This window comes from Bubalus kerabau, chromosome 10 (assembly GCF_029407905.1).
Source record: "Bubalus kerabau isolate K-KA32 ecotype Philippines breed swamp buffalo chromosome 10, PCC_UOA_SB_1v2, whole genome shotgun sequence".
NCBI lineage: Eukaryota > Metazoa > Chordata > Mammalia > Artiodactyla > Bovidae > Bubalus > Bubalus kerabau.
Window position 1 is genome coordinate 23,501,897 of NC_073633.1, and position 10,604 is coordinate 23,512,500.

The 10,604-nt window shown below is 46.4% G+C and overlaps 1 protein-coding gene across 1 annotated transcript in view; it reads left to right on the plus strand.

Moving 5' to 3' along the window:
• The window catches only part of LOC129620414 (transmembrane protein 202-like), a 15,435-nt gene continuing 4,831 nt past the window's right edge, over nucleotides 1-10,604 (plus strand). Inside the window, exons 1-2 of the mRNA XM_055536262.1 lie at nucleotides 1-81; nucleotides 319-571. Coding sequence (XP_055392237.1) covers nucleotides 1-81; nucleotides 319-571 — 334 coding nt within the window. The remainder of the gene's footprint in view (nucleotides 82-318; nucleotides 572-10,604) is intronic.

Consider the following 10,604-nt stretch of genomic DNA (forward strand, 5'->3'; position numbering starts at 1 on the left):
ATGGAGAGGGAGGAGCAAACAGTCTTCACCTTCTACTATCCCGAGGTTCCCAAAGTCAAGGGGGACCGGAGATACCGAAGGGTGAGGAGATGCTAGTTGTAGTTCAATGGGAAGAAGAGGACTTGTTTAGAGGTGGGTCTAGACAGTGTCCTAAAGATAGGGAAAAGATGACCCTGACCATTTTTTATGGAAGGGGTAGGGAGAGATGTCCTAGGCTCACATGTGGGGGTACTTGAGGTAGAGAAGAGCAGGAGACCCCGGGGAGTAAGGGTTATCTTCTTGGGTAGGCAATATCTCCCTCATCCCTCGCCCTTGTAGCCTACCCTCCCCACCCAACATCCGAGTGCCTTGATGCCACCCCAGAGGCGACAGCAGCATGTGGATCAGACACACACCTACATCCGAATGTTCTGTGGCAGCCTCTGTGGCTTTAGCCTCCTAGTGCTGATCTGCATGTCCCCACTGAACTGGGTGCAGTTCCTGGTGATCAATGATGGCCTTGAGCTCTACGCAGGACTCTGGATCCCATGCAACCATGAGCTGTGCTGGAGCCACACACCCAAGCCACCCTGTGAGTGTCACTGAATTGAATGCTGCAGGCCCCACAGTTCCAGAATTTTCTGCCACATTGGCTCTTCATCTTTTTTCCTCCAAGATCTTTTGACCTTCACCTCTCTGAGTCCAGAAGGGATCTCAGCCAGACTGTGAACATGGACGTCCTTTTCTCTGATATCCTCGGTGTACCCTTTCTCCTTCATACCTCAGGTCATTTCCTCTCCCAAATTATGAGCTGATAGCCTTTTCTTCTCCGTGAAGAATCTGTTTGTCATTTAAGAGCTGTTCTTGTGATGCAATGAGATTGTTAGTCTAATGTGGTTTGCAGAAATAGTGCTGGATCATAACTGGAAGATAGAGCAAAATGTCTCAGCCTCCGTCAGTTTTAACTTTCAAGGTCAGTTTGTTCTGCTAACTGTAGAAGAGAAGTTGAATGCGTGTCAGATATGTAGTATAACAAATGCCAGATATTTAGAGAATAAATTCTCAAATTTTTTTGAATTTAAGTAAATCTGAAGATGCAACACATAATATTAAAAAATAAATTTCTAGGGGAACTTCCCTGGTGGTACAGTAGCTAACACTCCCAATGCAGGGGCCCAGGTTCAATCCCTGGTCAGGCCACAAGATCCCACATGCCACAACTAAGACCTGGCACAGCCCCCAAAATAAATACATTAAAAATAAATTTCTAGGGCTAGAAGATACCATATGCATGAAGTTTTTCAACCAGAACTAAGACTTAGAGGAAAGCTAAAACTGTACTATACAGTTTCCCCGACATCCACCAAGAGATACATTTATACAAAAGAAACAGGTACAGTGAAAGAAAGCATACATGAGTAAAATGTTTATTTCTCCGAAGATGAACAGGAATCCAAGATCTGGGGGGAGGGGGCATCTATCCAACCCTGAAGTGGAGTATCACCTATTTGTCATGGACTCTTATTTAGTATGCGTTTCCCAGGTAGCTCTAGTGATAAAGAACCCACCTGCCAATGCAAGAGGCATAAGACATAGGGGTTCCATCCCTGGAGGAGGGCATAGCAACCCACTCCGGTATTCTTGACTGGAGAATCCCATGGACAGAGGAGTGTTGGTGGGCTACAGTCCATAGGGTCGCAAAGAGTCAGACATAACTGAAGCAACTTAGCATCCACGCACACATATTTAGTATCTGGAACTAAGGGGTAGGATCCTAAAATGAGATCTTCAGAAGGAACTAAAATGAAAGGCAGGCAGACAATTCAACGGCATCTTCAACTAAAACTAAAAACTAGAGAAAATAATTGTAACAAATATGAAAGAAGGTTAATGGCCTTAATATATATTAGATGATATACAAGTTTTTATTATAATAAATAAAATACCTCCATAAATAAATTTTTTGGAAACAATTTACAAAACAGACACTGCAGATGTCTAACAAACATAGAAAAAATTACTTTAACCTCAATCCATCATTAAAGAACAGCAAATCAAATGAACAATGAGACAGGATGTTTAGCCATGATATTAACAGAGATGTGTAAATGGTAATATCCGTGCACAATGCTGCACACTCTCACACCATGAGGAACAACCAAAGCAATATAATAAGTGCATTCAGAGATTTACGCTCACTAACTTCATTTCTAGAAATGGAGTAAGAGATAGAGGCATAGCGACTTCCCTGGTGGTCCATTGGTTAAGACTCTGCTTCCACTGCAGGGGGTACTGGTTCAGTCCTTGGTCAGGGGAACTAAAGATCCTGCATGTCTCATGGTGCATAAAATAAAAATAAAATAGATATAGGCATAAACATTAAGCTGCAATTGTACTTATGTTACTGGGTACCCAGGCTAAACCTCAGGCTTTGAGATTATTATTTAAAATTTTTAAATAATTTTGTTTATTTTTGGCTGTACTGGGTCTTCGTTACCATGTGGACTTCTCTCTAGTTGTGGTGAGTGGGCTTCTTATTGCAGTGGCTTCTCTTATCGCAGAGAGTGGGCTCCAGGGCATGTGGGCTTCAGTAGGTGCTGCACGTGGGCTCAGTAATGGCAGCTCCCCCGCTGTAGAGCTCAGGTTCGGTACTAGTGATGCATGGGCTTGGTTGCTCCACAGCATGGGGGATGTTTCCAGACCAGGGATCAAATCCGTGTCCTCTACATTAGCAGGCAGATTCCTTACCACTGAGCAACCTGGGAAGCCCCTATTTAAATCTTTAATGAATCAGAATCTTGAAATGTTGTCACTTAAGCAGTAGTTTATTTCTTGGAGCCTTGAATTCACCCATGAGGCCAACTATTGTTTGGAGAATGTCAACTGAGTTCTTTAAGTACACAGTTGTAAGTATCCACCCTATTTCCAATGTTGTGCTGTGCTGTGCTTAGTCGCTCAGTTGTGTCCGACTCTTTGCGACCCCATGGATTGTAGCCCACCAGGCTCCTTCATCTGTAGGGATTCTCCAGGCAAGAATGCTGGAGTGGGATACCATGCCCTCCTCCAGGGGATCTTCCCAACCCAGGGGTCAAACCCAGTTCTCCCACATTGCAGGTGCATTCTTTATCAGCTGAGCTACCAGGGAAGCCCATTTCAATGTTGTTGCTATTGCTGTTGCTAAGTCATTTCAGTTGAGTCCGACTCTGTGCGACCCCATAGACGGCAGCCCACCAGCCTCCCTCGTCCCTGGGATTCTCCAGGCAAGAACACTGGAGTGGGTTGCCATTTCCTTCTCCAATGCATGAAAGTGAAAAGTGAAAGTGAAGTCACTCAGTGTCTGACTCTTAGCAAACTTATGGACTGCAGCCTACCAGGGTCCTCGGTCCATGGGATTTTCCAGGCAAGAGTACTGGAGTGGGGTGCCATTGACTGTGCGAGCATTCTATGAAAAAGACTCAAGAGAAAATACTTTTTTTTGGTTAACTCATAAACAAAAGGAGGGGAAAATGAGTCGCCAACTGAAAAATATTTAAGCTAATCAGGAGTGAGCACACAATGGGGCAGCCACACAGTTGGCCAAGGAACTTACCCGGTTGTACCCATAAGGCCTCTGCTGCGGTGGCTGTGGGGGTCCAGGCTGTGCTGGTCTGTAACCCTCATACTGCTGACCTTGTCCCTGTGGGTAGTTAGGATACTGAGGACCTGGGCTACCCTGTGAAGGACCATAGCCCTGCTGCTGTTAACTAGTCCTAATTCTAGGGTCAGTAATTACTCTGCAATACAGATTTCGTTAGGAATGCCCCAAATGTTATCAGTATGTCTAGGATTCATCAGCCTGTAATAATAACATGCTATTGTAAGGCAAGTGCAGAGAAAAAGAGAGTGAGCCAGGCAGTCAGGCAAGAAAAGGGAAATTTATTAGAGGGAAAAGAGAGGGTGACTGGCCCTTAAGGAGAACCAGCGTCCTCCTGTCTGACGGCGGCCTTCTTATACCCCACCAATGAAAAATTCTCTGAAGGGATGGTCATGTAGCTGGAGCTCTGGAATCTGGTGGTCTTGCAGCTTTGAGAAGATAGGTGCCAGTGAGATAACAGGATGCCATTTGGGGAATTTGGTCAATTTCAAGGATCACTGTGATTTATTCTTTGTTTGCGAGGTCGACATTATGAGCCATCTTATCAGTGAGACCCCATGTTGGACCCTATCATTCCAACCTTTTTGACTTAGGATAAGGGCTGAAGGTCAATCTTCTGTAACTGCTTCCTGTAGGACAGGGGAATCGTGGGGGTGAGATAAGAAAAGGCTGGAATGTGGGTCAAGGGGATTTGTGTGAGGTCAATGTTTTTGATCATCTGAGTGAGTTAGAAGTGGTTTGTGGATAGTTCGGTTGGTGAGGGCTTGTAGGCGATCCTGCCACTGTAAGACTTGCACTGGGCTCCATAGAGGTGATGAGAGTTGGGGTCTGGGGCCCTGGCCACCTTCAGTCTTCAGCGGTGAGTCCGAGGAGGCTGGGCAGAGCTGGGTTGGAGGACTCCTGCTCAGGACCAGGAGTGGATGTCCGGATCCCCAGAGAGGGATTTGGGCAGTCGACCTTCCAATGTCCCTTTATGCCACAGCTGGGACATGGACCTGGAGGAAGCCTTGGCTTTAGCCATGAACACGCCCCGTGTCTTTCTTTGCTGCATTTGAAACAGGGCCCAGGTGGCTTCCTTTCTTTGCTGGTTGATGGAGGCTTGGAAACCATGTAGGGCAGTGGCTAAAAGGTGGTATTTGGCCTGATCTCATTGGGCCTTCTCTGGCTTTGCCTGTTCTTCCCAGTTATTGAAAAGCTTAAAGGCTAAATTTAAAAGGTCTCGTTGAGGGGTTTGAGGGCCTTCTTCTGCCTTTTTTGGTTTCTTTCGGATATCTGGAGACGACTGGGAGATAAAATGGGTCTAATTTTGTATATTTTTGTAGCGCTTCCATTAACCTGGCTAGAAATTGTGCCGGGTTTTCATCTAGTCTTTGAGTGATTTCCCGGAGCTTAATCAAAGTTGACGACTTTATGCCCTGCCTTTTGAAGGCACACAATGAGGCAAGCAATCATAAGATTATGGGCTGCTCCTCCAGGTCTCCCTGCCTGATAATCCCAGTTGGGATCATCTCCGGGGTGGGGAAGCCGTGGCCCCTTAGTGTCGTCTGTCCTGTGTATCTCATCAGCATGCGCCTGAGAGGCTTGCCATACTCCTTCCTTCTCTTCTGGGAGAAGAGTGGGTGAAAGGATGATGTAAACATCATGCCAGGTTAAGTCACAAGACTGGGTAAGAGACTTGAATTCTTTTAGATAATTATCAGGATCTGAAGAGAAGGAGCCAAGACTCTTTTCAATCTGAGATAGATCAGTGAGGGAGAATGGGACATGAACCCCAACAATGCCTTCTGCTCCAGCTACTTCCCATAAAGGGAGGAGTGGAGCAAGGGAAGGAGTGGAGTCCTGCGGTGAAGTTTCCTGTTTTAAAGTTGTTCAGGACCGGGTACACGGAGGGCATCTAGGGAGGCCGGGGTAAACCCTTGGGACCCTCAGGGTAGAGGGTGGGGCTGAGGTCCCCATGTATCTCCGGCACAGGCTGGGGAGGGGGGTTGGGAGCTGGAGGCCTGCACTTGAGAAGGAGGAAGGTAGGAGGGTTCGTAAGGTAGAGGTTGTGGAACTGAATCTGGAGCAGCTGCAAGGGGATCAGGAGCATTAGGGGGTGGGCTGTGGTCAGGAGGGTCGAAGGAAGAAGAAGCAAAGTCTGAACAGGGATCAGGAAACATTGTATTAGGAGGATGTGGCCCAGAGTGGGCTAAGAGTATTTGAGAAGTAGAACAGGATTCACAGAGGGGGTCGAGAGCGAAGAGCAAAGAAAGCCTGAACGTAAGGGATTTCTAACCACTTAACCATTGTGGCGGCAGAAGTTACCAAAGTCCTGTAGAGGATTATACTCGAGAGTTCCGTTTTCTGGCCACTGGGACGTGTTATCAAGTCTGTATTGTGGCCAGACAGTGTTAGAATAAGAAATAAGTCTTTTTGGTCTGATCTCCCCTTAGAAGCCCAAAGCTTTTAGGTTTCGGAGAAGGCATCCTAGAGAAATAGATTTTGAGGGCGGGGATTGAGAATTTCCATTTGCAGCCGAATAGGGAGGTTAGCTGCTACTGCTGCTCCAAAGTCACTTCAGTCGTGTCCGATTCTGTGCGACCCCACAGACGGCAGCCCACCAGGCTCCCCCATCCCTGGGATTCTCCAGGCAAGAACACTGGGGTGGGTTGCCATTTCCTTCTCCAATGCATGAAAGTGAAAGTGAAGTCGCACAGTCGTGTCTAACTCTTAGCGATCCCACGGACTGCAGCCTACCAGGCTCCTCCACCCATGGGATTTTCCCTCCCATGTACTGGAGTGGGGTGCCATTGCCTTCTCTGATAGGGAGGTTAGACAAGGGCGAGAAAAAGTGAGGAGAAAGATCCGAGAGAAAAGGCATCCCCGTTCTCAGGATTTTCTCAGAGAGTAATAATAGTCTGCTTTGAAATAGTCTGCTATTTCAAAGTCAGATGGGGCACAAGGCCTAGGGCCCAAGGGCTGTGGGGATCCTCCCGCCTAGTGCCTAGTGCTAGGACTTGGAAATGAAGCGAGAGAGAGAGAGAGAGAGAGAGAGGGAGAGAGAGAGAGAGAGAGAGAGAGGGAGGATCCAAGAGAATGGGATTTCACTCACCCTTGGAACCGATGGATGAAATGTGGGCCAGTGTGTGTGGATGTCAGTCCAGCAAGATAAGTGGAAAGTCCCGTCCCAGAGCTCATCTCAGTTTCTCGGCCAGGTCCAAGGCAGGGGACCACCGGAGGTGGGCTTGTGAGAGGAGCCCACCCAGTTGTGGTGGATCTTCCCTCCCGGGTTTCGGCACCAGAACGTAAGCCGAGTGCAGAGAAAAAGAGAGACAGCCAGGCAGTCAGGCAAGAAAAGGGAAATTTATTAGAGGGAAAAGAGACAGTAACTGGCCCTTAAGGAGAACCAGCGTCCTCCCTTTCTGACGGAGTCCTTCTTATACCCCACCAATGAAAAATTCTCTGAAGGGATGGTCACGTAGCTGGAGCTCTGGAATCTGGTGGTCTTGCAGCTTTGAGAAGATAGGCGCCAATGAGATAACAGGATGCCATTTGGGGAATTTGGTCAGTCTCAAGGGTCACTGTGATTTATTCTTTGTTTGCAAGGTCGACATTATGAGCCATCTTATCAGTGAGACCCCATGTGGACACTATCAGCTATTATTGCCCAAGTTCAAGAACTACAAACTTTTACCTACTGGACTGCAAAAATTTAGCCACCTCTCCCATGGTGTCCCCAGTCATCTCTGAGACTTTCACTGGGGCTATCTCAGATGGGCTCAAAAACGTGTGTGTTCCTGTTCCTCCATCCTAGACTTACTGCAGGCAGTTGTTCTACCTCTTTCTTCCCCTGGTTCTAGATAACTGATAACCTCTGTGCTGTATTGGTGATGGGATGAAGAAAGAATGGGAGTAAAGGATGCAATCCTTCATTTCTACTGTTAGGTCTCAGCATGCAACAGACCTTTCTGCTAGTTTCCTATATAACATAAGTGAGATCAGACCATAATGTAAAGGAATGGAATGTGTGTTGCCAGTGAGAGGAACTTGAACTGTTTTGCAGAGGGTAGAGAAGAAAGCCTGAGTCTTTAGTCCAGAGCCAGGACTCTGGGAACCATCACTCAATAAACACCCACAAGCTGTGTAGGGATATTTGATTCTGGTGTATCAACCAAGTACGAGTGAATCTAAATGCAAAGAAGGTTACTCTTTGCAGAACTTCCTCTCCAGAGCACTAGGTATCTATCCAGAATCTCTTGTATTCCAAAACCACCTCCTTTGGGCACTTCCTCTGAGCCTGGGGGAGTTTTGATCTTAAGCTCCTGGAATGAAGGCACAATGGCAGCAGCTTGGAGGTTTAAATTTGGCTAAATAAGTGGGCTGCTTCCTTTGCTTGTCTCCAGTAGCACCTTCCTCATCCTCAAAGTCAATGTCTACTACTTCCCATCTCCATCCACTCAATCTGGCTCCTTCAGAGTTAAAAGGGGCTAGATCTCTTCAGAGCACTGCTACCCTGTCCTGGCTTTGATTTTTGCTGAAGGAACTAGAGTGAAGTGAGGGGAGCCCTCTTGGAACATTTCATTACCAGATGACTTCTCTACTCTGCTCTTTCTTCTTCTTCTTTTGTTGTTGTTGTTGGAAAAAGAAGGTTTGCTTTATTGAGGAACCCAGCAACCCAGGGAGAAGGTGGGTTTGTGTCCAGACACCAGTTCTGAAGATTCTGCTCCACCATGAAAGCTTCTCAGATGGTAAAGAATCCACCTGCAAGGCAGGAGACATGGGTTTGATCCCTGGATCGGGACGATCCCCTGGAGAAGGGTATGGCTACCCACTCCAGTATTCTTGCCTGGAGAATCCCATCGACAGAGGAGCCTGATGGGTTATAGTTTATGGGGTTGCAAAGAGTCAGACATCACTGTGCATATAATTTATGTATTTTATATCTATGAATGTTTCTAAAGGGAGAATCATTTGGGAAGGAGGTCAGAGTCTTCATTATCTTCCACTGTGTGCAGACTTTTTTTCTGATTGGTTGGTGGTGAGGTAACAGGGGGTGTTTTAGGAACCTTGCGCTCAGGCTGAAGTCACCATCCTTTATGTGGGTGGGGGCCTTAGTTCCTAGTTTCAGGACTTAATGAAGCTCAGGTTCTTTTTTTTTTTTTTTTGGCTGCACTGGGTGCTTGTTGCTGTGCGTGGACTTTCTATAGTTGCAAAGAGCAGGGGCTACTCTTCATGTGGGCTTCTCATTGTGGTGGCTTTCTTTGTTGTGGAGCAAGGGCCTAGGGCACTCAGGGCTTCAGTAGTTGCTATACGTAGGCTCCAGAGTGAAAGCTCGGTAGTTATGGCTTAGGCAGCCTAGTTGCCCCTCAGCATGTGGGATCTTCCCAGACCAGGAATCGAACCAGTTTCCCCTGCATTGCAAGGCGGTTCTTAGTCACTAGACCACCAGGGAAGCCTGAAGCTCGGGTTCTTGATATCTCATCACAGAAAGAATTCAGGGAAAGGCAAAGTGATAGGTAAGAAGAGGATTTATTTAGAGAGAAACACACTCCACAGAGTGTGGGCCCTCTCAGAAGGCAAGACCAGCATGCTCTTTCATCTCATGTTGTCTTTTCTTCCCCACTGCTTCCTTCTGGGGTGTCAGCAGCCTTAAAAGAGATGAGCATCTCACGTGAACCAAGGCTATTTGTTCACAAGAGTGGGGTGGCTTCCAGCCCGACACCTCTCACTTGCCAGAAACTCTTGGGCAAAGTTTTACTTTCCTAATAATGGAAGGGGATCTTGCCCATCAATTACAATCTGCCACATGGTTTCTCAGTTCACTGAGAAACGCTACTTCTTTCTTGTTGGCCAGTGCCCCCTCCTGTCCTGGCAGCTTTTACACGCTACCTGGTGGGGCTCTGAAGTGCAGAATCACTGACTGGGATGATACTAAGAGTACCAGCAAGGATCTTATCAAATTTTTCAAATGATTTGGACTTCTTCTCTGCCAAATTGAAAGTGATGTTTCTTCCAGGATGTTAGCTTCATTGTCTTCCTTAACTGGGAGGCTTGTTTTGCTATTCCTGCAGCCTAAGTCCACATCAATGCATGTCCTTAAAGAAAGCTTAGACATGTTTGGGTACAGGTGACCCCCATGGGTGTTCCTTCTATCTAGGGCACTCCTCTCTGGACCAAGATTTCTTACTGTCATGTACAAGTAGGGACTTTTGTAACAGGTTCTAAAGTTTTTGAAACATTAATAGGCAAGCTGCCATATAAACTGTTGGTTAGGGCTTCCTTGGTGGCTTATTGGTGAAGAGTAACCAGCCAATGCAGGAGACATGGGTTCGATCTCTGGTCCTGGAAGATCCCACATGCCATGGAACAACTAAGCCTGTGTGCCACAATTACTGAGACTGCGCTCTGGAGCCTGCAAGCCATGACTATTGAAGCCCGCACACCCCAGAGCCGAAGCTCTGCAATAAGAGAAGCCACCACGTTGAGAAGCCCACACGCCACAGTGAAGAATAGCCCCTGTTTGCCACGATGAAGACCTAGTGCAGCCAAAAATAAATAATTTAATTTTTAAAAATTATTGTTTAAAAGCTAAAATATGATTTCTTCTTACAGGATGTAGAGGCTTGAATTCAGCTTTCAGACCTTTGTTTTGTTACATGAATTTTAGAAAAAACTATGAAGTTAGCCAAATGCAGCTGTTTTAGACTCTGAAGCTAAGTGCTTAGTTTGATTAGATAATTTGTTGCATATCATTATGACTGGTAGACATGGTTCCTCTAAGGGTTTAGACTATACTATGCTGCAGATATGCTGCAAATCTTTAGTTGTTCTCATGGAGTTGTGAGTGATCTTGTTTATGGAGTTTTCAGGCGATGAGAAACTGAGACTGAAAAGATGGTTAAGAAGAATGTGAAAGTAGTCTTCCCCTCATGGTAGAAGAAAGACTAGACTGTAACATCTTAGACAGGAGTTGGACTGGATATCTTAGTCCTCTTTTGTGTTTTAAATATCG